The sequence below is a fragment of the Zonotrichia leucophrys genome, chromosome 1 (genome assembly GCF_028769735.1).
Source record: "Zonotrichia leucophrys gambelii isolate GWCS_2022_RI chromosome 1, RI_Zleu_2.0, whole genome shotgun sequence".
In the NCBI taxonomy this organism is placed as follows: Eukaryota; Metazoa; Chordata; class Aves; order Passeriformes; family Passerellidae; genus Zonotrichia; species Zonotrichia leucophrys.
In genome coordinates, this window is record NC_088169.1 from 70977831 (window position 1) to 71005818 (window position 27988).

Consider the following 27988-nt stretch of genomic DNA (forward strand, 5'->3'; position numbering starts at 1 on the left):
CCATGCTGTGATAAGAATACCAGAACAGTGTATATATTGACTTCCCATCCCTGGGCACTTTTGGCCTTTTTCTCCTTGGAAGTTGTTGAAAATAGTGACACCACCTATTGGTAAAACAGTACAACAAGGAATGATGCTTATGAACATACTAAGAATAGTAAAATGGAGAAGAGAGCTTGACATGTGCTCCAGATTGTATTGCAATTTAAGGTGTTTTTTTTTAACAATCTATTCTCTATTTCATATGCTTGTGCATAACATGTCCTTGAGTTACAATAAGCAAAGAAGAACAAAAACTCCAACCAACAAATGTAAAACCACCTTAACCTATGGTTTCTAAAATAATAGTAGAAAGACAATCTTCCTGGTCATTCTGTGCTGGTTGTGCTGTTGATCAGTGCTATTACTTCTTTTAATGTTTTTAAAATGAAAAAAAAGAAATTGTCCGCCCTTAAAAATGCTATTTAGAAGATGTTAAAGGCATTGGGACTTAAATTATTTCCTCCTCAGTTGCAAAATAACTGGAGCTAACTTCTTTTTCTTTCTTTTCTTGTTCCCATTCTTTATTTTTAACAAATGTTATCAATTTTCTAAAATGAATGCTTTGTCTGTGGCAGATTAATCAGTGTTTGAAAGGCAGTTACTGGTGGCTGCAGTTTAAGTTGCAGTGTTCTCAGAAGGAGGACTTGCATTAGTCTCAAGTGGTTTTGGGGGTGCATTATGATTAATGGTCTCTGGCAGTTCACCTTGGGTGTGATAGTCACTAATGTTTACATCAGTAGACAGAACAAAAATTACTTAGTTACATATCATGGGGCCTCTGTGATGACAGAGATGGTCAATATTTAGAATTTGTTTCAGAAACAACCTATTTCTACTCCTGCTTTGTGTGATGATCTTGACGAAAAGAGAATTGCAGTGGTTTCTGTTTGGAATCTGCTTTTTTTTTTATCTTGGGGTGATAACTGATAGTTGAAGAGTGTTATTCACAGGAACTGGGTATAGAAATGCCATGTTTCACTGAAGATGTATTGCAGTACTGTCTTCACTGTTGTCATGACTGGCTGAGCAACTGGAATGGAGCACAGCAACAGCTGGGAAGCGTGAGGAAAGCTTTGTAGGGATAAATAGGTGCTCTTATTGCAGCTTCTGTTCATAACCCAGCTCTGTCCTACGAGTTCGGGACTAACCTAAAAGTGCTGTCTATGGATGTCCCCAGAGCACATTGGGTGATTTGCTGTGAATGTTCTGCTGAGGAGCTCCCATCCTGTGAGAAGGGGGTAACCCTGTGAGGGAGGAGGCTGTGCTCAGGGGCAGAGCTCTGCATGCAAGACAGACCAGACTGTTGTGAAGCACAGCAGTCCTCTAAGTCCAAGAGGAAACTAGAGATGAGCAGGAAAGAAATCTTCCAGATGAGCTGAGGAATGGAGTAAAACCTTGATGAGGACTGCATGGGAAAAGCCTTCCTAGTAGTAAAATGAGTGTCTGACAGGGTTCCAATGAGATGAATAGTTTTACTATTATGGTGAAGTTTTTGGACAGAATAATACTTGAGTAAAATACATAATTGCAGGCAAAAAGTATTTGGCTTTGAGGTTTTTACCAACATGCCACATGTCCAAATTCATAGCCATTGATTGAGATGTCAGCATTTGTAACAAAAATAATAGCATTTTAACTTCTATTGTACACATATTCAGAATGTTCTGCACTGTGAAAGTGTGTCAAGTTGCTTTCGGCTAGAAAAGCAAGAAGTGGAATGTAAGATATTTCAATTAAAAATATCAGAAAATGCATATAGAATACTGTGTCACTTTTTTAGCCTTTATTAGCATAGACAGAGGAGGGATGGTGAATGGAAATGCTGATGTGATTCTGTGACTCCTAACACTTGCAGGGTCATGGCCAAAGAAAAGCAAAGCATGAGGATAAATCTTATTATGTTTTACCACTGTTATTACAGTTCAACTTCTTGGCTACCAATAAAGTTATTAATTCCCTCTTATTCCTGTACATCCTTTTCCTTAAACAAGCATAGATCAAAACTGTTTGTGTACTTCTGGCATTCTCATGTGAATGTGGGCATGAGGGCTCCCAAATAATGGAGAGCTGATTCTGTGACTGGAATGTGTTTGTTTACTGTCTGTGCGGGTGGCAAAATGTCCATGAATGTTTTAGCACAGTCTAGCTTGCTCTTGGTTTCAGTACAAGATCAGTACACTGATGCGTCAGTCCAGCAGTGACATGTAGGATTTAACATTTAAAGGTGAAAACCACTTGTGGATGTACTCACTACTGGGCAACCCAAGGGCAAGTTGCTGCTAAATATGACTGAGTTGTTAGATGAACAGCTCTAGACAGAGAATGACACTGAGAGAAGATGCTGGATGCTACGGGTGCACATCCTGTCAGAGCCCTGTGATGGCTTCTCTCAGTTTAAGAGCTTTACTGGAGTGAGTGGTGGAAGTCTACTGTTGTGAGCAATAATTCTCATCTTAGGAGGTGTATAACTACAAATTTTGTCTTCAGTGTATTCAAAGGATAAGTAGGTGTTTCATGTAATTCCATTTCCTAGGTAGCTCAGCTGTGTCTTTACCTGTACCATGGCCTGACACTTCAGCACTGCAGTGCTTGTGTGCCACAGTGTGAGACAAAGCTGAGCCAGCCAAGCCTGTGCTACACTGCTGACATATCAGTAGGTGCCTGTGTGTGGCATAAAAACTACTGAGAAGATTTTGGAAAAGAGAGCAGTGTCCGTAACTGAGGAGAACAAAATCTGTCTAGACACTGGAAATGCTGTTGAAACCTTTCAGCCTCTATTTCAGTTTTGTGGTGCACACAAGTAGTTACAGGGGGGAAAAAGTCCTTTCTAATGTGTAGCAAAACTTAACAATGCTGATGGGAAATATATATATTCCATGGAAGGGGTGATGAGGTAGTCTCAAACTTTAATCACTTTTAATTTATCTGCAAAAGGTTCTAGTGATCTAAAGTAGCATTTCTGTAAATAGTGCCATATTTCAACTTCATTCCATAACTATTTTTGTATGCTGGAATATGCAGGGTTTCCAAATGTCTTCGTTCTCCAATCCCACCAAGCTTTTTCTTCAAGCATTACAACAATGAGAAAAACGCGAATATAAACTTTGAGTTCTTTGTTTGTAAAAAAAGCCATTTGTGGGACGTGAGTGAATTTTTCCCACCCTGGGTTTCAGGCAGCAGTAGCCTGAGCAGGAAGTTCTGTATTTAAGTGGAATATGACTGAAACATTTTAGTGAGAAATATATTTTTTTTTCATGTCAGTTTGATGCTGCTCAGAGATTTAAGACAGTAGATGGGAAGAGAGTAAGCAAAGGGTACAAAAGGTAGTCAAAAGTGCAAGCAGAATATACTTAGAGTGCTCTTCTCCATGACTAAAAAAGTGTCTGCCTGGAACCACAATTTAATATTGTTGGAGGATGCATAATTTTTCAGAAATGTTTAAGAAATTTGATGTCATAAGGAATTATTGAAAAATGCTATCACTGTTTGTTATTGCCCCACCATTCAATTTCAACATCACCCAGACTGTGGATGCAGTACTAGTTTGATGCCATCACTCTACCTTTTTGCTTGTAAACAACCACTTAACATGTAACAGCTTGAAAACACTCATGAGTTATTTGTTTGTTTTCTTTCCAGGCTGGAATGGTGTTAAGATGTGGATACTTCTGGTTTGGTTTGTTTCTTGTGCCCACTGCGTGCCTTGTTAAAGACGTGGCATGGACAGCGTAAGTCCCAAACCAGTCTTCTTGGTGTTGTAGGAATTATTCTCTATGCACGTGTTGTCCAGTCCAGTATTGTTCTGTGAAGAACTCTGAAGTCTCTCAGTGATTGCAAAATGGTGGTACTCATTTGGAAGGGAAAAAAGGTGAAGTGGGTGATTCCTCACCTGCCATGGCACCCAGCAATGTGAGAGAATGAATGGCTGGGGGAGGGAATCTGGAGGAGGTGGCCTTGTCTGTGTAGTGAGGGTATGTCACTTTAGGATTACTTGTGTTGTCTATGCTTCAGTTAAAGGCAAATTTAAATTGAATGTCTGAGACTTCTTGAAAAAGGAGCAAATAATTTGTTGAATCTGACTAAGGTTAGGTAGAAAGTAGAAATGTGGCACTCTTAATCCATAGCCAGGAAGCTCTCAGCTCTTTGTCAGCTGCTTTTTAGGTTCTCCTTCAGCAACTGGGTCTTTGAAGACTGAACTGGGAGAAGAGCAATACTCTGCTCTTTATGTTTGAAGTGAAATCTTAATGGTACCTTCACGGCCCAGAGAGGAGGAACAAACTGGTGAAATACAAGCCTGTGTAATTCCCTTCTCTCAAAATTTTGGGCCTTCAAAGCATTGCAGAAGGCAAACAATTTCAAGAACTTGGATTTAAAGGGAAGCAATTTACCGTCTCTGCCATTGCAATTTGAAATACAGAAGTAATAATTTTAATTTAGAATTTGTCGCCTTTTGTTCAGCTGACTTCCAAGTGTTTTATGCACCAAACCTTCCATCTTTTCCCTTGGAAGGCTGTGTTACAATTAAGAAGGTTTTTTTACATAGATACATAATACCTTTGTGCAAGGGGGACCCCAGACATTCCAACTCTGGGGCAAAAAGGCAGAATCCTGCCTGGAATGAAGAGGAAATACAGATTATCTTGTAACTTGTCAGAAAGGCTCACAGTGAAAGCATCATGACACATTTGCTCCCAGAATGGGAGTTGGTCGATCAGGGAAGATTCTTGGAATCATACAACCATATAGGTTGGAAAAGACCTGTGGGATCATTGAGTCCAGCTGTAAAACTAACACTGCCAAGTCCACCAGTTTGCTTTACAGAAACATGCAGAAAATACTAAAAAAACCAGAAAGTTTCCCAAGCATAGGCACATTTCAAACACCTTCATGAAAGGTAAGTCATATGCACAGATCAGAAAATCTGGTTTTACTTCATATGGGGTTGATAGCACAGTGAAATTAAACTGGTAGTAGACAAATCGGCCACTTAGTAAGTACTTCTTAAATTTTGTCCCTCAGCTTAATTTTCACAAGCTAGACTGCTGAAATTAAATCTAGATATTGTAATGTGAAATTTCAACTCTGATTTAATAGTCCAGCACATCAGAGGTTTGGAGTTGGTTTTTTTTGTTTTTTTTTTTTGCACTCGCTAAACTTCTGCAATTGCAAATGATTTTAAAATTCTAAAACTGAGGCCAAAATGTTTAAATTAAGATATTTTACTGTGTCTGTGACCTGCTTGTTTAAACTCTGAAAAAAAAAAAAACTTTAGCTTTTTTAATGTTTTCATGGTAGTTGAGTGTCCTGAAGTTGTCCTCTTTTCTTATCAGTTCTTGGCAAAAATGACTCATGAATTGTTAAACAGACTAGACCATGGCAGGCTCATCCTCAGCTATTAGTCATTTCAAACTCTGTTACTGACTGAGCCTGTTCTTTAATATTTCTTAAAGAAATCTCAGCAACATAATCCTTTTAGTCATTCAGACTGACAATGTATAGAGACTGTGAAGCTCTCAAGACAAACATGTGATTGATAGGCCAGATATTTTCCCAACAGATTTTAAACAGGAGGCTCCTAACAATATTAAGCTAAAAATCTGTTCTCTAACCAGGATCTTTATTTTTTTCGTTTTTTAAACTAAGCGATCACTGAAAAATTAACATCATTAACATTTTAACTAGGATAAATGAAATGACACAGCTATCAGTACTGCCATATGGAAGGAGTAAAGGTCTGTTTCCTTTCCAAGAGGCTTGCCATTTAAAACTGGAGCCTAAGGCCTCTGGAAATCAGCTGGCACATTTCCACAGCAGTGGTTACACCACATTGCTCTCTGTAATTCAGCAGAATATGGTTTTGGCTATAAAATTCCAGCAACTGTGACTGCTCATGGTCATGGAATTTATCCCTTTCAGTTTCTTTTGGACATGAAGCACATGTCCACAGACAGAACATCCGTATGACCCAAAAGGTACATGTCTAATTTCAGTACAAAATACTGCTAGAAAGCCATAAACACAGTACAGAGTTTTAGTCTGGAACAAGGCTGATTGGAAAGTGTGTTTCAGACACATACAAATCTTTTGCTTATAAACTGCTGTGCTGCATCTGCTATCAAAATTTCTAATGCTGGAAGTAAGAACGTGTTTCCATTGTTACAAAGGCTTCAGTTGTCAACACATCACTTACCTCCCATGTTCTCTGTGGCTCCAGGCTTTTTTATTTTCTGGTTTTTTTTTCTTTTAAATGAATCAAGGAAATGTGGAAAACTCTTTTTAAAGAGAAGGAAGCTTATTATTAATTCTTGGTTGCAATACGTTGTTAACTTTGGTCCACTACCCTGAATTCAGTGCCTTGTAAAAATACTAGTTGTGCCACCATTGCAATGAACAGAGCTTTGTAAGGTGAGTGCTCCCTCACAGCTGGCACATGTCACTTGAATACATGTCACTGGCTCTAGGAAATCTTGGAATAGCTGACTCACAGAGGTATGTGGGAATCATAAAAACACAGCATGTATTCCAGCAATATCAGAGAAGAGTGCAAGAATTTATTCCTAATTGGTGTCTCGGTGCTTATTTTACAGTGAAAAATTTCCTGAGCCTTCAAATCATTACCAAAATTTTAATGAACTTTTTTTTTTTTTTACCACGAGGAAGAAGCACTTTGTACTTGCCAGTTCTGCAGTGTAAGTAAGAGAAGAAGATAAAAGGAGCTCTTCCCATCTTTGCATATACTTGCAGTCCCTGAAATACAAGACTCATAAAGTGGTACTGAGGATGATAAGCCAGAGTAGAGATAGTGCCATGTTTGAGAAACATTTATGAATGTCACCATGCTTCTCCCTGGCAGATTCTGGCCTCCTGAACCCCCTAAATATCCTAGGCCAGTGAAATGATACACGTCCCTGGCTTTGAAGGGGAAGGGCTACACAAAATACAAAGATGGCCTTTTGCCTGTTCTTGCAGTCCCTGATATTAAAATACCAGCATGTGAGGGAAAGGTGAGTTTGTCTTTATGTAATGCATCAAATTTTAGCTGAACAGTAACAGCAAACACAAAATCTCACTGTTCACTGAGGACTGATTGTACATCCAGGGTCACTTGTGGAGTACTAACCTAAAAGCTCAGAATCCTACCTGTATTTCTGTGAATCAAAAGTTTGTAAAGTGCTGTAGGGAAAAAGTCATGAAGTAGTATCCAGTCCTGTTGCCAGCAGTCTGTGGAATATTTGCAGTTGACTTTGATAGGAGCAAACCCAGACTCTGAGGCAATTGTAATACCATATTTCAGTTTTTTGTTTTTTTTTTTTTTTTTTTGAAGGAACATGTGGATAGGTTCCTCAGGCCTTTTTCATATTCTTATATTTATTGATAATACTTGATTACTGACCATTCCATGGGTGCTCTTGCTTCCAAGTGAAGGAGTGACTCAATGCATAGCAACTACCAGCCCCAGAAGAGCCCATGTGTTTCATCATTTCACACTACTTACAAAACATTTCATTATTCCCAATTTCAGGCCAACAGTATTTCTTCCATGTTGTATCATATCAGTGTCATGCCTCCTGGTGCTGTGCTGCACAAACTGGACTTGTTGATTAGGATCCATTCTGTCAAATTTTGAATTCAGTATTCACTCTAAGGGAAAAGAAGAACATATCTTATGGCTTATGGCAAGATAAACATGGAACTTTGGAAGAGATCGAATAACATTTCTATGTTCTTGTTGGTGGGGAAAAACTGGTTGTGAAGGATTTGAAAAATTCTAAACATGCTCAGTCTTGAAGTTTGCAGTAGGGATGACCTCTTTAAAAGGGAAGAGATGAAGGTCAAAATTTCAATGTATTTATTTAAATTAAAGACTGTGGTAGTGAATTCAACTGAAAAGCTTATAAAAATTAATAGCCTCAAAGCTTTCTCATTTTAACAGCTATACTTTCCCTTCCTCAAAGAGGAGACCAGTCTAATCATTGGCCTAACTAGTTATAGCAACTTTAATCTAATTAATTTCTGTGCAGCTGTTGGTAATCTCACATTGCAGAAGCATTATGCATTTTAAAAATACCCTTGCTGCTCATTTCTTTTGACACAGTATGTTGGTGTTTGTTACAAATCATACACCTTTGGTGGTTTGTTTTAACAATATACCATTCTAAGTACATCCTGATAATCTTTACCTTCATATTTTGCTGTGCTTCATCTTCTGGTTTTTTTTTGGTTTTTTTTTCTCTTAACTACAGATGTGTTTTGAAAGTTGTTTTCATTTTAGCTTCTCATTTTTCAGTATTTGGAGCATAATTCAGCAACACAAAGACCAGAGAACTTAGATACCCTAGTATCAGTATCAAGGCACTGTCATTATAAATAGTGCCAGCAAACATTTTGTGGTCTTTGTTTCTTATTCCCTGTGGAAGGAGCAATAGTATGATACTTTTTAAAAATAAATGCATCTACATTATTTTTAATTACATATACACCTGTTGTTATTTTTCTGTTAGAGGGAGTTTTACACTGTTTTATATCATTGGCTAAAGATTTTAATGTCTGCATGTTTTATAAAACTTGTAAAGAAATTTTTGCCACCTTTGAGCTGAAGAATATTAATTTAATGCTATGAAGCAAGTAGTGTCTCAGCCGACTTGGCTCCATCTTGTTTGTAGGCTTATTGTGCAGTCACATGCAAATCAGTATATTCTCATGGGACACTTGTCCTCCTTTAACTGGCACAAAAGACGAAGCTGATCAAAAACTGCCCATGTGAGAAAGATCCCTGCATTTTGTGTTCTTGCTTTGTACAGGTCAAGAAAGAAAAAGGGGACTCGATTGTCTCCTCTATGTCAATGTAATTTAGGTATAATAGCCCTGGAGCAGTAGGTGAACCTGGCATGGGGGGAAAGGTCCAAGTCTCTTCATGGGGGACTCTAGATTGCACTCTAAATTTTGATTGCATGTGTGGTGCATGGATTACTCTTTGAATCCTCAAGCTGAAAAAGTAGGAGGACACAGCCAGTCTTGTCACTGTCAGTTTGGAAGTTCATTGAGGAGAGAAGTGCCTTTCCAGTCACAGAAGACTGATAAATGAAAATCAAGGGGCTTGAATGGCAATTATTAGCTGAGACTCCGCTCTGGTTTTCAGAGCGGTGCCACGCGTAGCTCAAAAGACAGAGTGGATTCATGTTTTACTGCCATGAATATTCAATGAATCCCAGCTCTTTTGTCTGAGTACCCGGGTCCTGAGCAGTCCCACGGCAGCAGGGTCAGATCTCTGTGGTCCCATAGCATTGCTGCTTGGCTAGGTTTTGAGTGCTGTGTTGAAGTGGCTGAGCTCTCTTTAATTTGAAGTCGTCCTGATTTGTCATTTCATATGTATTTTTCTCCAGGTATTGTGAACGTGAACTAACATGCATACACTGTACTTTATTTCCCAAATCCTTCAAGGGAGAGCCCTGTGTCTCTCACCTGAGAGGTAAAACTGGGGGTTTGTAGCAAAACAATATTCACATGGCTTTTTTGTTTTGTTTTTTGTCCTTTCCTTGTGGTACAGGGCAAAGCATACCTACCGTAAAACGTTGCTGGAGCAAGTTAAGGAGTTGGAATCGAAGACAAGAGAACTGGGAAAAGCCATGCTTCGTGATAGTAATGGAAAGAGGCAAGTCTATGCTAAATGTTTAAACCAGACCCTTCTTTTCCTCTCCCCTCCCTATTTCTCATTCACTATTAAAATCTGATTGTAGACAGGCTAATAAGGCTTCTTCTCCTGTATTATTTATTTATTGCTGTTCCCTTTCATATGTGTCTGTTTCCCTCACAGAAACCAGCCCTTCCATTTTCATTTCTCCTGCATTATTGCTGTGAGGGTCTGTTGGAAACTGCTGCTCAGTCTCCTGCCTGCTAACATGTAGTGCTCTTACCTGGCCACTGAGGCAGGCTGGTTTTCAATGCACTTTGTTATGTCATCAAAAAAAAAACAAAACAAAAAGATAACCATGTCAGGGGAGGGAACTGTCAGCAGCACAGGATATTAGGACTGTAGCTAAAAGGAGAACTGGTTTAATCCATTGGGCCCTACAACCTTGTTCAGTTTCACCTTAAGAGGTTTTTTTTATGCTTTTGCTTTTTTCACTACAGCTTGCAGGTCTCTTGCCTTCAGGGTTCTCAGTTTCTCATTGTGCCTCTTCCTTATAACCACACCATATGGACTTGAATATATTGCTATTATTGAACCTTTCATTGTACACAGAGAGTATGTGTTGTGTGGGAACTTTTGTCTCTTCTGAAAGAAGCTAAAGAAAATCATGGTGAGGCTTTTGCATCCAACAGTTTCATTTACCATCTCAGAATGTGGTTCTGCATCAGCTGGTCGGAAAAGATCCCCAAGTTCAAAAAGGTTTTAGAACTAACTCTTCTGTTCCTTACACAATATGGCACCACATGACTAGCTAAGAAACGACATGATCATTAAACCGGATTTTAGCAAACCTTATAAACTAGCAAACTGAGTGGAATGGGGCTTTTAAAAGATTTTGTTCTTCTGGGGCAGGGTCATCCTTTGAGCCTTTGATGTCTATTCTAAGGTAAACTAATTGCCATATTTTAGCTGCTGCTAAGACAAGCAGATAGTAGATTTTTTTCAACTGAATTTGTGTGTTAATAAGGACTGGTTTTAGGGAAAATTATCAGGCAGTGATTTACTGAGATTATGGTAAACTGAAAAGCTTTTAAAAAAGCTTGTGTGAACTTTAATGTGTTTATAAGATGTCCTTAGGGACCAGAGTTTGCTTCTCAGAGGCCAAGACAAAGTAAACACAGTGTTATTGATTAAGATCACTTCAAAACACTTGGTATCTTCAGTTTTTGAGTAATTTTTCTGCTGCAACTCCTGGATCCAGCAAAACAGAGTTTATAAATTCTGCTTAGTAGCAAAAGTCACAAACTGCACATCAAATTATTTAAGAAGAGAAAACAAACTTTGCAGCAACAAAGGCAACCTTCTATGCCACAATTATAACCAACAAAGATGCTTAATATCAGGCATTTAATTAAATAATGGGCCTTGTTCTTAGAAGGCTGAGCAGTCATTTTGAAGTCAGTTGAAGGCAAAGCACTTAGTACCAAAATCAGGTCAGTCTCCCAAGACAAGAAAGGTGTAACGTGGTGTTGTGAAGTGCTGACTGATAGTGTGATTAGATGCCAGGTAAGTGGAAACCAGACCAGCAGAAAACTGATTGTTCCCAGGCACATAGCTCTGGTATGAGCTCTGTGAGTTGCCTGGGTGTTGCTGTGGCTCCTATCCATGCACTTAAGTGAGGTTATACCGGTGCTGGTTCGAAGCATTTGTGTTTTCCTGCCAGTATTTAATGCCTGTTATTGACAGTCAGAGAGGAACATGAGTCAGTTTTGTGCCTGGTGCATCCCTGGGTTGCAGGGTGGGTTGAATTGCTGTTAACAGTGAGAGAGAGAGACAGTCAGCATTTGATCTGTTTATATGTGCATGTCTGTGTCTCCAAGAGCTTGATGGGTTTCTTCTCTGTTTACACACTGTCCTGACTTTCTGTAAATTTCATGGCCATGTTGTAATTCATTCATACACTCCATGTTTTCATAGCGTTTTACTTTATTGCATTCTCACTGCAAACTCTTTCATCTGCATTCCTCCTCCATATAGCTTCACTTCATTCTCGAAACGCTTGCATGGAGATGATGTAAGGAATCCCTTCTGGCCCTCCTTCCCATTTTCCCTCCCCCCTTCTTTCCATGCATTTGTTTGTTCTCATTCCTAATTGCTCCCAGATTTTCTGGGTGGTCCATCTGTGAACTAGATAATGGTAGAGTGCCTCTGCCTGCTTGGAGCTGGTGTGCTGTGCTTGTGTTGTGGCCTCCCCACTCCTCTTCAGAATTGTTCTGTCTTTTATCTCTTTTGTTTGTCTCATGGCTCTTTCACACCTGCTAGAAATCGTGAGCTTGTCCAAAGGGATGGATGAGGGTGGGAAAGAAATAGAGTGGGAGCTTTCTTCAGTTAGACTCTCTGGTTCATGTTCCTTATTTTTAAAATATTTCCTTGAAGCTGGTGGAAACGTGTGCTAAGGTGCATGCTCTGCTCTCCCCTCCTGCCCACAGCCCCATTGCTCTTGGGGTATTTCTGGCAATGTGACACTGTGCAGGAAGGGAAAGTAACAGGACTTTTCTCATTTCTTATAGAAAATAGAGAGCTGTGTAAAAACTGCACGAGTCCATTTGTCACCTCAGTCCTTGGCTGGAAGTGCTCCTGAGAACATGCCCATTGGGTGCTGGTTTGTTCAGGCAGCTGTGGAAGATAAGCTGGCTGTCATTGGGGTATATTTTCCTGGCCTACATGGTGGACACATGGTTTTGTTCAATGTTTTTCACAAACAAACAACAAAAAAGCTCACACCCAATTATAGATAAGAGCAGGATTTAGGGAGCTAATTGCTTTTTTTCATTTCCTAGATCTTAGACAAAAAATGAGGTGCAAGATCTGAGTGTTCAGAACTAGTCTGCTAAACAAAAAGCAGTTTGCAAAGCCTGGAAAGCATTGAGTGCCTCTAGACTTGCACAAGAGGATGCCAACAGTTTGCTGTGACTCAGCTGAATTGTTGTTAAATGTGGGCAGATATCACCTGGGTCCTTGCAGTGCTTTGGGAAGGAGTTCTGGGTGAGCTGTGTGTGCCATTTGATACCTATATATTCATATCCTGTCTCAGAGGATCTTCACCCTGACAGCTGTTCTTGCTAGGCACATTCTTCTGGGGTAATAACAAATGTCTTCACTAGTGCTCTTCACTAGTTATAGCTTTCTGAATCTTAGGCCCTTTGAACAGTTTCTAAAATTGAATTTGCTTGTATTGCTCTAAAAAAGCAGGTGCACAGTTTTTCCCTGCTGTGGCTGGGAATGAACAGCAAGGCAAGTGGTTGATGAGGAGCTGTTTGGTCTGTGCAGGGCAGAGTGTCAGCACCCTGGGCACTACAGCTGGGTCCCAGAAACCTTGCAAACAGCATTAGAGTGATGCTTGGAGATTATAGCAAGTGTATAATCTTGAGCTTTAACAGGTCATGCTCTTATTCCTTTATATGTCTCATCTGGACAGCTGAAAACTTAAGTTTGGTAGAGGCTGGGATGATGACAAAGTCAGATAATTCCAAAAGCAGAGAATTAATCAGGGTGAACATGTATTTAGAAAACTGGAAACTCCAGAAATAGCTTGAGAAGCAGGAGAGTGAGTGTGCAATGAGGGGCTAATGTGGATCCCATGCCATGCTTGCCTGCCTGTGGAAGATGAGTACCCACACTTGCCTGCCCCAGCTGGGCACCTGGCAGTGCTGGGCTGGACTCCAGCCCAGCTGTGACATGAGCACGCCTTGGTTAGGAAGGGAGAAGGGCTCCCTGGCACTCTCATGTAACAAAAGGCAGGATTTAACACTAAATTTTCATGAATTTGGAGAGGTGAGAGGGGCAGCTCATGTGCCAAAGCAAACATGGACATGAGGAGACACCTGCCCAGCAGATTTAATCATGCTAACATGTAAAGATTTACACAAAGAAAACAAACAAGGTTTGTGTTCAAAAGCAGCATTGAGTTCAGCTGCAGAGATTTTTGTGTCTTTAAATAAGTTTACGACTTAAATCTTGGCTTGTAAAGGGCCAAACCTTCAAGTCCTCATTCATTTTTCACTCCATCTACCCTCTCATTGAAGTCAGCAAGAGTTCAGGTGGAGTAAAGCCTGATTAGGCACCAAAGCAAACATTGCTTTGGAAACCCATGTCACTTTATTGCTCCACTGGCCAACTAATGGAGAGTGAGCAAAGCTGTGCAGCACCCTCTTTGCGACAGTAGATTTCCTGTTCCAGAGGGTTTCTCTGTCTTGGAATTGCCAGAGAGCTCCCTTTGAAAGTGGCTTTTTGGTTGTTTTTCTGTCCTGTTATTAATTGGTTGGTGGGCAGGATTAGATTGTTTGATACTGAAGAACAATGTGGCTTTCATGATTTGTACACTTTACGAGGAGCTGAAGGACCTCTCTGGGCTGTTGCAGAAAAGTGCCCGCATCGCTCAAGTGTTGGGAAGAATTTCTTCTAACGAGTCAGGAATCTGGGAGGCAGTCTTGCCTTGAACAAAGGTGAAGGGAAGTGACTACAGACTTAGCAAGGTGTAGCTGCAGTGTGTGTTTGCACAGCATTTTTCTGTATGCCCCTTTACTTTGGCTGCTCTCAGACACCCACTGGTGATGGCTGTGGTGCCACTTTCATCTCCATATCATAAAACAAATACTGTTTTTTCCAGTGCACCTAAAACAGCAGCTCCCCACAGTCTCTCCATTGTCTGTTTTCAACAAGGAGACATTCTGGAGTAGATTCTCTTTCATTTTAGTACTTCTCACCAAATTTAACCCAGTTTCTTTGCTGAAAAGTTCATGACCAGCTCTCACCCTGAGAGCAAGTTGTATTTTCTGTCTTGGCCTTGGTTTTATTTGGTGTGGGAGGGCAGGTGCCTGTCTCATTTCAATAGCTGTGTAACATGGTAGGTAATCAGTGAGCTGACACAGGCATCCTTGGAGATTTCCCTGCTCCACAGGTCCCTGGGGAGGAGCAAGAGGGCAGCGTGGGAAACTTGCCTTGGGCTTGTGGCTGTGCAGAGAACTGAGTGGCAGAGGCTCAGCCTCTCACTGGCAGAGGCAGAAATGGTAGAACAGAAATGGTAAAACAGAAATGGTAAAACTTTTAAGAAATACATGAATGAGGTGAGGACCTGATCTCCTGGCTCCTGAGGAAGAGGCAAGCTTTTTCATTAGGATCAAGAGGAGTGAGGCTTGGGCTCATTGTATTTCAAAGTACTCTGTACTGATGCACCCCAAGTTACATCTACTGGAATAGGGAGACCATGCCATTGAGGCCCCTTTGCATCAGCAGGTGCAGTGAATCTTACTTGAATCAAGCTCAGTCTTGTGCTTTCAGCTGGTTAAACAGCATGGGATGTTTGGAGCCAAATTCTTGTTTCATGAAATGTGTTGACTTCGATGTATTTACTCAGGATGTGCATGACTCTGATCTGAATCCAGCCCATACACTACAGCTGAACATAAAATGAGGTTGAAGAGGGGAGAGGTGTATTTTGGGTTTTGAGGTCTCAGCATCCTCTTTATCAATTTTTCCAGATGTTCTTCACACCATTTCTGGGAAGGAAAGGTGCGATTTCTCTACTAGCATACACAAGAAAGTGACTGGCATATTTACGATTTTTCCTTGCAGCTTTTCTAGTAAAAAGATATTAGACTCCTTTTACTAGCAAAAAGCACACAAAATTATATCAGTAGCGTTTTTTAAAAAAATTCTTTGATTCCATATGGTAAACATTCATGTATGGAAGGTGGAAAAAGCATAATTTTCTTTTATTCCACGCTTGTCCTTTTCTCTCTCCCTTCTGTCCCATATCAGTAAGGAATCGTCACATTATTTTCTCATTTAATATGTATGATTTATTTCTGACATTTCTAACCCCTATGTGTGAGGCACTTGAAATTACCAGGTTTGATTCCACTTTGGGGGGGCTGTGGGGCAGAGATGGGGTGGAGAGGACAGAAAGGGATTCATAACCTGGCCAGAGGTCTGACAGGGGATTTACCATGTTCCCACTGGCACTGGGGACCCAAGTGCCTGCTTGCTAGTGCAAACCTGTTAGAGTTGACATTCCCCTTCTCCAGTGCAATTAATTATTTGCCATCCTGGTTGTAGCTATCATGTAACCTTGAGGGAAATCCACTGCACAAATAGGGTTAAAACCTGGTGACCCGGAGAAGGATTTACAGCTGTGATCAAATCTGCTATCAAAGTCAAAGTTGATGGAGGTACAGTATTAGAACAAAGACCAGAATGAAGTTGTAAATTGAAAAGAAAGATTAGGAAAAAGGAACATTACAAGATGAGAGTTAAAACTGATTAAGGGGCCAATCTCTCTGATGCCTAATCCTGACTTACTGGGTTGGGCACTGAGGATCTCCACAGGGGAGGGAGGAAGAAATCTTCCCTCCAGGCTGCACAGCAGGAGAACTGCTCCATAACAACTGTTCCAGCCTAATGGCTTCAGCAGTCTGCCGGGACCCTGACTCCTCTGCTGCCTAACCCAGTCTCTGAAGAGAGGCAGGAGAGTCTGCATTCTCCTCGCTGATTTGCAGTAAAGAATAAAGTGCCAAGTTAAGCGTAGCAAGAACAAGAAAACACAAGTTGTATTAGGTGTTAAATATTTAGTGGACAATTACAAAATACTTAAAAGCTTAAAGAAAAGCAATTTGGGTTGGATTTTTTTTTTCAGCTCAACCAGTTGTCCTGGGCTGTGCTCTAAATTGTGTTCATGAAACTTTCAAGGTTCATTTTTTATTTTTTGTTGTTGCCCTGAACTGTTCTTTAGCTTTTCTGAAAGAAAAGCAAAAAAAAAAAAAAAAAGAAAGAAAGAAAAAAAGCTGATAGGAGGAGTTTAGAGTTTTTGAAGACAGAAGTAGTCTTAACTTCAGTAAAAGTATGTAAGTGAACTTCTAGTAAACCAGTAAGTTTGGATTTTTAAAAAAATCCACACAAAAAAAACCCAAACCAGAAAAAATCTGTGCACAGAGACCAAGCACGGAAGACTTCACCCTCCAAGGTGACTACTTCTGAAAAAAATGAGTGAGTAGGAAAAGAATGTTATAATTGCAACTGTAATGCCACCTTATCTGTAAAGGATATGACCAAGCACCCAGTAGAGTAAGTGCAAAGTGAGGCACTTAGGGACAAGAAGTCAACAGCACTGATACCAAAAGGAGGGTAGCTAAAAAGCAGCAAGCCACATTTAGCCTTTTCTGCTTCTCAGATGTTTAAATTGGGTCAGTTCCCCTGTTTTGGGAAGGCTGAGGGCAAAACTGGGCAGCTTCAAGTTTTGATTTAAGTTAGCTGACTTTAGGACATCTGACAGTGATGTCTGCCTTCCACCCCCAAAGAAATGCATATACAAGTGCTTAGTGTTTGCAGTGCTTGGAAATGAAAGGTACTTTAAGCAGAGAGAGAGCTCCATTATTTTCTTAGGATTGCTGCATTTCAGAGAGGCATGTGATGTTCAGTGCTGAGACTTTTAGACTGTATTTTTTAAAAGTGCTTGGTCTTTTTACAGTGGGCTCACCCTGACTGGACATAAGGTGCCTATCAAACCTACACTGTTATTCCATCTTGGAGCTGGCTGGCATTGGCTCTGTAGGATGTGGGAGAAGCTTATGGCAGCTTCTCCTAGAAGCCACCCCAATAGCCTCCCACTACTAAAACCTTGCTATGCAAACCCAATATCATTCTAAGTAGTCTTTGAGAGAAGTTTAGGAATAACAGTCTCAAAAATGAAGGCGAGAATGGATTGTCCAAGTGCTTTTTGGAATCAAAGAAGGATCTGACTTTTCTACCTTAAGACATTGTTATTGAAAAAAAGAAAATGTAAATCATCTTTGCGTATCATGAAAAGGGAAAGCTTTGTCCTGCTTTTAGCCATATGACTTTAAGGACCAACTTGAAGGGGTTTCTGTGGATTTGGAGTGAAGAATTTGACCCAGAACTCTATATATGTACTGCAAATGGGGGCTGACTGAAGCTCACAGCGTGTCCTGGCCTCCATCTGCTGCTGCAGGGTGATTCTGCCATGGGTACAGTCTGGTGTGGCAACGCAGGCAGACCTGTGAGCGCCTGCCCTGGGCACTGCTGCTGCACACTGGCTGCAGGTGCCCCTCCATGCAGATGTCTGGGACACAGAGGGACAGCTGCTGTTTGGCTGGAGTAGCCTGCTGCCAAGCCAAGTCACAGCCTGGGACAGCAGTGTTTCTTCAGGGCTTTGGTGAGGGCCATGCATCCTTGGGTTCCTGTTGATGGGGCTGCTAGGCTGCCTTAACAGTTTCCCAAACCACTCATTGCCAGCCGTGGTCATACTGCCCATCTTTGCCCCAGCTGCTCCTCTGGATCAGCTCCACTGTTTGGATCCATGTCATGTGTGAGCTGAAAGAAGTGGGGTGATGTGGGGAGCACTGTCAGGACACTGGCTGGTGGGGGCAGGAGCTGCTTTAGCCATCAGTCACCACCAGGACATCCATGGGGCTGCTGCTCAAGGTATATAACACTCTTTTAACCATTTCACATCCAGGCAGCATAAAAAGCTTGCAGCTGCATGTGGGCTGAGCTCAATACCCCATGTTCTCATGGACTGGAGAGCTGGCTGCCCTCAACATGCTCCAAGTCAGCCTTGCAGGGCCACACATCCAGATACATCTGGTGCTTATCAGGCATTTTGGCTGGATAATGTCAAATACAATTTATGAAGAGGGAAGGTAGCTTTGTGGCTTTCACATGTGCTTTGGAAGTACCTGGAGGGGAGCCTGTTGCACTAAGAAGTCCTGGAAGTGCTACACCCTGGCAGAGGGTAAGAGCTCAGCTTCTCTGGAAAGCTGGCTGTTGCTGAGCCCTCAGCAAGGACTTGGTGCTCCTTAAATCCTGGCTGGCTGCTGCAGGAGTCACCTCTGACAGGTAACTTCTGGCACCTCCCGGCCTGCTAGTGGCACAGGCAGCACTTCTGTCTTCATTCCTCTGTGGTTTTTGCCTGGTGACCCTTTGGTGTCCTAGTGGTGGGTTTTTATTAATGGCGTGCTGAGTACTTACAGTAAAATGCAAAAGAAGCATGGTTTGGGATGTCTATTTCAGCTGGATCCAGAGTGATTAAGGAGCAGTGTTTGTAGATGCTGACTCTGCAAAGAAAATGCTGGTTTGGTTTTTTTTTTTGTTTTACTGTTTATATGCCTCAGACACTTCCTTGTGAAATGCTCCAGAGATTTCCTTTGATTACATTGCCGCTTCATTATCAGTAATGCCTGTTTGCCTTTTAAATTAAAAGGACCTCCTACTCTGACCTCAGAGTAAAACATTCCTGCAATCGAATGTAGATAACAAAAAATAACATCTCCTCTTTGTGGATGAGAGAGGGAAGCCAGCAGAAGCCCCTCGTTGCCACTTTGGCAGTTGTGTAGGAGAGTGAATCCTCTCTGTGATGTCACTGCAGCCAGAGCATGGAGATACAATTGCTGTCTGAGCCAGCTGGGCCTTTCTTCCCCAGCCCTGGAGTATTCTGGGTGTTTGAGCATAGAGTTTTGCTGAGCCCTCAGCCTTAGTGTGACTTGCATTTGTGATTATTTGCATGCTTTAATTTTGAATTCCTGGTCTGAAATAATGTTGTTTTTAATGTCCTCCTTATGCTGAGCCTATGCTAGTTATGTCTCTGCCTGCTGTATAACTTCTAACAATTCTAAACTAAAAAAACCCATGTTAAACCAAGGCCTGGGGTGGTTCTGGAGGGATGCCCTCATCCAGCAAGGACTATCTGAGGAAGAACAATAGTTTCCTCTGGCCAATTACAGAGGTGTGGCCACAGCCTCTGCCTGGTGTACAGTTCTTGCTCTGTGTCTGCCAGCACTGTGATCGATGCTGTAAGCCTTTAAGCAGTGTTATGTTGTGTGAAAGGTGAGAGATGGAACTTGTGAATAAATCCTCAGGAATACATGCCATGTCCTAGCAGCCAGAGAGGGATCTGCAAGGCCTCTCTGCCAGGTGTACTTGGGGAGAAGCCATTGTGCTTGAACCTCTGATTCTTCTTCAGAAGACACATAAGGGAGTTTGAGAGCCAAGAGACTGAAATGAAAATGAACAGTCTGCTTGTAAAGGATTTGGTGATTAGAATTGATCAAAGCTGGAGAGGTCTGCTTCAGACCTTTCTTCTTGCTCTTTTTATTTTATGTTGATGTGATTTTCAGTGACAGAAACATGTCAGCAAGAAACGGCAAACTTTTTTTTGTAAGTTATTGTTTGAAATGTATGGAAGAGATCAAGTATTATGTTTTAATTCTAAAATTTAAAAAGAGAGAGAAGAGTACCCTCTTTTCCTCTCAAAATTCAATACACAGGCCAAGATGACAAGGACAGAAACTTGCTAGTCTTTTACCTTCTGTTTAGCCACATGGGATATTTTACTAAAACTTCTCCCCTCCCTCATTCTTTCAGGTCCCTGCTGTCACAGTGACAGGGCAACCCGTTGCAAGATGTTTCCTCCAACAGGAGAATAATGAAAGCCAGCCAGAGTTTCTCAGGCTGTCTTTAGCAGAGTGTGTGCCACTGGAAGCAAAGAGACTGAACAAGGGTTTACCTGCTGTTTCTTTTGAAAATCCTTATGGGTAGGAGGGAGGCTGTGGAGTTAAGGACAGAACTTCAGCCTAAGCCTTGGAGGTTTAGATTTTCTGGTTTAAACTAAGCTGATTATTTATCAGTGGCTGTCTGCTGCAGCTCCACTTTAGGGTACAGAACCAGTGATGCTGCACCTGCAGGCAGTGTAGTGAGGGCTTTGTAGGTGTTCAGATGATAGGGCAAACAGCTGCAGCTTTCTTGTCCTCTGGGCTTATCCATGGACCCTGATTATCTTGCCCTGGAGAGCCAAGGTTCTGCCTTGAGTTCCTGGCATGTTTTTGGCAAGGGGTGGGCAGCTGGGAAATGTGTTTGTGTGCTTCAGTTGTGTCATCTCTAGCAGCCCTGGTAAGGCTTCACTAGGCACCCTAGTTCTTCCTTCTGGAAAGGGGAAAGCAGAAACAAACCAAGTAATTTCTAATGTCTGTGTCTGACTGAATTCTTCATAATCCAGAAGGGCAGTGAGTTAAAACCAGTGGCAACTGAGTGTATTTACCTATTTGGTGTGCTTCTGCTCTGTATCTCCTCTGGCAAATCATAACAAAACACAAACAAGAATTCCATTTTTGTGAGAGAAGGAGGGCTCTGAATTTCTATTTTTTCTTTTTTAACTGAGATAGGCATGTGTTTTCAAAGGGAGGATCCAATTTTAAGAGACACCTGCATCCACTTTAACCTTCCGGTCTTTGTGATCCCAGCTTTTGCCACCAGTCAATTAATGGACTCAGGAGGACATTCTGGGTCAAACTCTACCAAATACCCCAAATCCTCATTAACGCTAATTAGTGCTCAGTAGATTAATTGTGGCGAAGCTCATCTTTTTTTAATTACTTGAGCAAATGAGACAGCAGGACCTTGTGGTCAGCTTTGAATTATTCTGTTTGTTTTGATGCATCTCATTTGAATGTGTAAAGCCAGATGTTTGTTGCCTGGATTTAAGGGCTGTTTGCTTTTGTGAGGGATAAGAAGAAGAGAATACAAAAATAAAATGAAGGTCTCCATTGACACCTTAGAGCAATTCAGATAGGAAGATGGAAGAGTCGTTTTATTCATGGAATTGAAAGCATTGTTATGAAATAACATGTTGCCTTTAGTTTACCTTTTGATTTGTCATTCACTAAATGAATTTGTGTGATGTTGCTAGCACAGAATTCTAGGCAGGCAGAAGTCATCTTGACTTTCTTATGAAGCCATCACAAAGGTATTCCTGGCCTAAGGTATTCTGCATTATTGATAGCAACTAAATCTGATTTTGACTGACTTGGCTAATAATTTTTTTAAATTTTTTTTTTTCATAGAAACTCTCAGAATTGAGACCTTTTAACAGTTTTTGTTCTAGTCAAGTATATATTTAGTTCAAAGCATTTTGTCTGTGTCCTTTGTCCTTCATATCATTAGAGATAGATGGTGCCTCTCCCTTACCCCTTGGAGGTTACTGACTAACCAGCTAAAGCATATTTCACTGTCACTTTCCATGTCACTGACACTTTCTTATGGAAGTGACTTCCGTAAGAATGTCTGGGTTTGTGACTTCTTCCATTCTGACAAGATTCCTGAATATGAACACCACTGTCCAGTAATCAGAGTGTGATCTCATGATCTCTTATCCTTTTGTCTCAATGCATCTGAAGATGCCATCCTTAGATCCCATGGGAGTATTTAGGCCCTGGCTCAGGGTCACTAGGAAACAGAATTAAACCTGAAAATCATGGCTAATGCTTGGGGTTGATTTACAAGCAGTATTTATGTGAGCAAGGCCTAACCTGTTGCCTGTGAGCCTAGTGTTGTTACTTTTGCATCAAAGTGTGAGGCAGACAGAGAAGTCTTCACTTTGTTGCCTGTTACCAGCAGGCAGAAACCTTTTCTGAAAGCAGGGACTTGTACAAGTGCAAACACTTACTAGTTAAGAAAGCCACTTCACTTTCACTTCAGGGATTTTATTGGGAGATCTAATATCTGTAGCTAAATAAAATACTCATCCAATTCAGAAGAACTGTGTTGCATTACCTTCTGTGTATTAAAGGTTTATCTTATAGTATTTGACTGGTCTTGCGTTGCAGTCTATTTAGCCATCCCTCATATTTGAACCACAAATACTCTAATTCTACTGTGAGTTTCTCTTTCTCTGCATAGATACAGTCCAATATAATTTCCCAAATGGGAAAATCAGATGTGACTTCAGTTTTGAACTTGTTGATTATAATTAGCAATATCAAAGATAGCATAGTTTTGGCATTCTTAGAGCTGCAATGTGTCACTCCTGTTCAGAGGTCCCTTGACAGCAGGCTTTCCTCCACACACTGAATGCAGAAGCCTGAGGGGCTAAGCATTATTGGTCTGCACTTCATCTACTGCTGCATGGTAGACAAGCAGATGAAGAATTTTTCCTTGAGCTTTTCTGCTGTGGTTAATTCCATTCTCAGTATAAGAATTTTGTGGCAAATATTGCTTATTTGTCGCTTACAACAGTATTTTTGATTGGTTTAAGTTTGATTGGTTTAAGTTTAAATCACCCTCCTACCGAGATAGAAAAGAGTCTTCCTACATGTTCTTTGCCTGCAGAACATGAACGAGTATTTCACTTTTGTCATTCACAGAACAGCAGTGTGTTTAGACAGTGCTTCACTAAACTAACAAGTTACTCAGCAGTCTCCTGCAGGCAGCAGGAGGTTGTGCAGTACAGCATTACTGGTTTGCACATGCACTGGTAGTGGCTGGTTCTGCAGGCTGTCAGCTTCCTAAGCAAGGAAGGTTAAAGGTTAGAAAGTCTCATGCCTTGCTTTGTGCCTTCCATTGCATCACCCCTACCTGGTGATTCTTAGTAGTATGTGTTTTCCCTCATGCTGCCTGCTTGGAACAGGTATAAACTTCTTTCTGTATGTGCTAGATTTTCTTACAGCCAGAAACTGATCTTGGTTTTTTTAATCACTTGGGTCCTCCAAGATTTTTAGAAGCTTTCATGCTGTAACCCTAGTTTTAATGGAAACCTCTGATCCTTTCTTCTTTGAACACCTGTAGGTCTCCTGAGCCAAGAGTTGTTAGAGTTTGTTTGACAAACTCAGTTGGAGTCAATACTTTGCTTCAAAATTTATTATCAACTTCTGTTTTATGTTGAGGAAATACTGCTGACTGCAGGCAGGGAAAGCAACCTGCCATACCCATTGCAGGTGTGATTCTATGGTGCCAGGCCTGGGAAGGAGGGGAAGAGACCAAGTGTCTGAAAATGCTTAGAGTTTGTAAAGATTTTGAGGAGGAGTCCATAGGTTTTACAAGCTTCTAGTTCAGCTGTGTGAGCTTAGGGATCACAGGAAAATGAGAAGGATTCCACCCTGTCTTTTGTGGACACCTCATTATGCACTGAACAGTGGACCGTGAGCCTGGCTATTGCCCTAATGGACTATTAAGTGGAATATAAGCCTGCATGGCTGGATTACATATTACAGGCATCTCAGAGATTCTTCAGTTACTTTCCTGATTGAAGTTAGCAAACTGCTTCAGTGAAAGGGAGTTGTTTGTTTAAAGCTGTTGTTAGCGTGTCGACAGCAGCAGCTGCGCTTGCTGGGATTTCCATTTCCTACACCAAATGCATGTGAATTTGTAATCTAACCCAAGGAAGATACCAGCATTGGCATTCAGGTGTGTATCCATGTTTGCAGCATAATCAGTGCAATTGCTCCTTGTGAATAAAGATGTGAAAGAAAAAGCGGACTGGGAAAACGGAGACACAGTGTAAATGTGGGGCAAATGGGACAAAGGCACTGCAAGGAGCTGTACCAGCAAACAGATCCCTTCTATGCACTAGCTCCATCTCAGTGTCAGAAACAAGGGTGAGGAGGAATAAACAGACCAATTGTGGAGAACTTTGAACCAAAGTAGACTCTAATACCTTTCTGAAAATAATCTGATACTGAAGTTACTTGAGGCTCCAGTGCAATGAGATTTGAAGGCCTATGTTATTTTAAAACCCCATTGAACTTAGTGGGACTCATATACAAAATTAAGTGCATTGAAAGGTCAGGATCTTAGTAATAATTTTTTAACTCTGGGCATCAAGTTATTGATGAAGCGAGTGTTGTTTTTTTATAAAAATCAAAGTGGAGAGTGTCTCTAATAATTCTTGTTGGTATGTTACACCTGTTGTAAACGTACTGTGTTTTTCATCTTAAGTTGGTATTTTCTCTTTTTGTAAATTCAGCACCAATTTTTTCAGGCCTCTGACAAGAACTGTGTAAACCAAGAGGTTTTTAATAAAGAAAACTGAATAGAAAGTTTTCTTTCCATATGGGAGGTTGGTTAAAGTGAGAGCATTCTTTAGAAGGCAGAATTAACTATGGGTCCTACCTTTGGCTGCTTCAGGCCATTTTGCAGGTGTGATAGAAGCCTTGTACCTTGTGCCAAGCGACAATGCTTTGCTCCTTCTCTCTAAGGCAGTTTGTGTATGCTGTGATTCATGTGCATAATACTAAAGAGACATCTTCTTAATGTTCCATATCACTCAATGTCAGACTTCTGATATGTTTCATACTAATTTAGAGGCATCACACATTCAGAAATCACAATGATGGTGATATTAGGGATGAACTGACCAAAGTAGATTTATACAAAGTGTCCTTAGAAAGGAGGAGTTCTCTTCATAATGTGCAGTTTAAAGAGAGAGAAAATTCTTTTTCATGTTACAACCACCTTTAGCACTGACAAAGTCAAAACTGATAAGTACCTTAAATACAGTTGACTTTTACCTTGAAATGATCTGGTTACTCACCGGTGTGTTTTCTCTCTTTCTGTCTCCCTTAGCGTGAACGAACGTGACCATTTGTTAAAAAGGCTCGGCAGGAAAACTCCTCCGAGCCTTTTCCGTGCTCATTCTGTCCAGCAAAGCGTGTCACGTAAGTAGCGGCTCACGTCCGCCTCTGTTTCACAGCCTAGCTCCACGTCAGGGAAGCCAAGGGTGATTATTTTTTAATTAAATTGTAGGTAGAGATAATCTAACGCTGAGGCTGAGCTGCCAAGCGAGACACGTACATTTGGAAGTGGAATTAGTGTATCTGGCCCTAGGCAAGGGGAGCTCAAATGTGGTTAATTCCCTGGGATTCAATCACCAGGCCCAAATGATAGAATCCCAGTATGCAGGTTCTCTAAAGGTAGAATTCTGATAGTCTTAAGAATAGTCTAAAAATCAAAAACTCTGTGTAAAGTAAATGTTATGGTAGAGCCTAGCTTTAATAGAAATTATTTCTGTATGAAATGTCATGTTAGCTGTGGTTAGCTGAGAATACAGAGATGTTTCAGGGATGCCATTAGGGTTCTGTTTGTTGCTGTGAGGAAAGCCATGGCCTGCAGATCTGCTTCTCTCACTTTCCTCTCCCTCTTTGTCTGCTGCTGGGAAAAGAGAAGCAACATCACAACTGGCTACTACTGCTGCTTCAAATCAGTGGCATTTCTTGTTGATGTATAAGTCATCCATTTAGTTGTCTTCCTGTGTCTGCAGGACCTGATGGGCTTTTGTCAGTGTTTTAAAAGCTTCCACAATATTTAAAATCATCTCTAGCAGCTCTGCAGGCCAGATGCGCCAAAGGACCAAGCTGTCTTGAGGGACCAGGGAGTCCAGTCAGCCCTTTCTAGTGAGCAAATGCAGTCTCTCTTGTGATGAAACTGGTGGTATCAATAGGCTTATTTATTAAAGAAAGTAACTCCCTCATTGTGCAGTGCTGCTGCACACAGGGCAAGGGGCAGACACTCAGGATTTGGGGTTTGTATTGCAATTGCAGTAGGAAGTGACACCCCTGACTGCCCAAGAATCACAGAGGAGTCAAATTTCATTGCTGGCTGTGTCTCCTTCTGTAGCAGAACTGTTATGGCTCAGGTCATGGAGGCAGGGCTGGGATAATACCTGAGGTATTCTTGTTTTCCATGGGAAATTTGACTAGAAGCGTGGGACGGTGATGGATCTGATAGTGTTTGTCCTTGATAGAGCCATTGGAAGGCTGCCATCACTGTCAAGGGATCTCGGGTCTTTGGCAATCAATCCCACTATGTCTGGGAAGAGAGGTCAGTGAGCAGAGCACCCCTGTGGACCACATTTCTGCAAGGGTTTAATCCTTTGTACAAAGGAGCCAGGGATGCTGATAGCAGCATGGCTTTGGGCATGCAAACATGATCTGAGGAGATTCCAAAAGCAATGATTGGCAGAAGAAATCCATAAAATGCACAAGTAAATGGCTGTCAAAATAGTCTGCTGTGCAGACTTAACCACAGTCTGAAACCTGTGAAGCACTGCAGAAAGGAGCTATACCAGGGGGTAACTAGTCAGACTTAATATGTGCTTTTAGTCTCAAAGAACACATAATCAGGTTGTTAGTAGGCAAACAGCTATGGGGAAAGAAAAACGAGATCAAAATAAACCCTAATTTAGATAACCAGCTTCCCTGTAAATGCTAATGATTAAGTGCTAAATGAGTCAGGCCATTCAGGACAGGTTACAATCAGCAATCTGTTTTTCACATGAACATAAATTTTGACTGTGAAGCTGTTAGGATTGAAAGATGGTTTTAGTGATGTATCCATTACTTCTGTCATCTCTTGTCAAATATTATTTTCCAGTGTTGCATAACTGCTATATGTACAAGGCCATGTAAAATCCAGGGAACATATGTGCTGTTTTCACAACCCTGGATTGTACGACTGTTTACTAAATGCTAAAAATCTTCAAAGCAAAGAGTTGATGAATAGGGCAGTAGCCTTGACATGCCAGGCCAGTATCTTAAATCACACTACAAGCACTCTGTTTGAAGTCTTGAACTGTTCATGTGTTTCCACCAGGCCCTAAATTCCCAGGCTGTGAAGACCAAAAATTGCTTTTGTGACTTAAACTCAGAATCTGTTGCTTACATATAAAGGAGGAAAATGGTTTGTTTAGTTAGAGCTGACAAAAGCTTAAGCAAATGGATTGCCTTGGTCCCAACAAGGAATGAAAATGGGATTAAATTTGGTAGCACAGATTGTAAAGATGCAGTACTGGGTTGGAAATTACTTTATTTTTGACAGCAACCATTTCCAAATGTTTTGGGAGGAAGCAATGCCTAAACAGCTTTGTTTCCAGTCACATGGAAAGGAAAAAAACCTCACAGGGAGTTTCTGGGCTACTACTGGTGGTCAGTGGTGAGAGTAAAGAGCTGACTGAAATAAGGCTACACGGCTCTGTACAAGAGGCAGAAGCTCCCTGTGTGTTTCCTTGGCTCTCTGTTGGTGAGCCAGCCCTTTTCAAAAGCATTAGCACAGCACAAGACCTTAAGGCATGATGTGTGTCAGGGCTGCTCCCATACAGCACCAGGCACTTGTGGGTCCCGCCCCCAAAGTGGGCAACAGAGCCTCATAGCCAGTGCCATGGCAGTGCCATGTGGGAGTGCCAGCCAGGATTAGTCTCTCAAACACCTCCTCTCATTAAAGAAACTGGCTCAGAGCGGCTGCCTTGGAGACTAGCCCTGTCCATTTGGAAGGGTATGTCCTTAAAGTAAAACCTTCATGGCTGTTTTTCTTGCTCTTTGTTTTTGTGTTCCTGAATTGTGTAGACCTGCCAGAAGCATGAAAGAAATTTTCTGCTGACTGTAGTGCCAAAGATCACGTGGTTCCTTTCTGGGACATTTGTGAAAACTTAAAAAAAAAAGGCAATGTGAAGCTCCTGACTTTAGTGGAAGAGTTGCA

The 27988-nt window shown here is 41.3% G+C and overlaps 1 protein-coding gene across 3 annotated transcripts in view; it reads left to right on the forward strand.

Moving 5' to 3' along the window:
* ATP8A2 (ATPase phospholipid transporting 8A2) overlaps positions 1-27988 on the forward strand; it is a 308865-nt gene that overhangs the window by 276100 nt on the left and 4777 nt on the right. For all 3 annotated transcript variants that reach the window (XM_064717090.1, XM_064717096.1, XM_064717105.1), the window contains 3 exons: positions 3682-3770; positions 9590-9694; positions 25082-25173. In XM_064717090.1, the coding sequence (XP_064573160.1) occupies positions 3682-3770; positions 9590-9694; positions 25082-25173 (286 nt within the window). The remainder of the gene's footprint in view (positions 1-3681; positions 3771-9589; positions 9695-25081; positions 25174-27988) is intronic.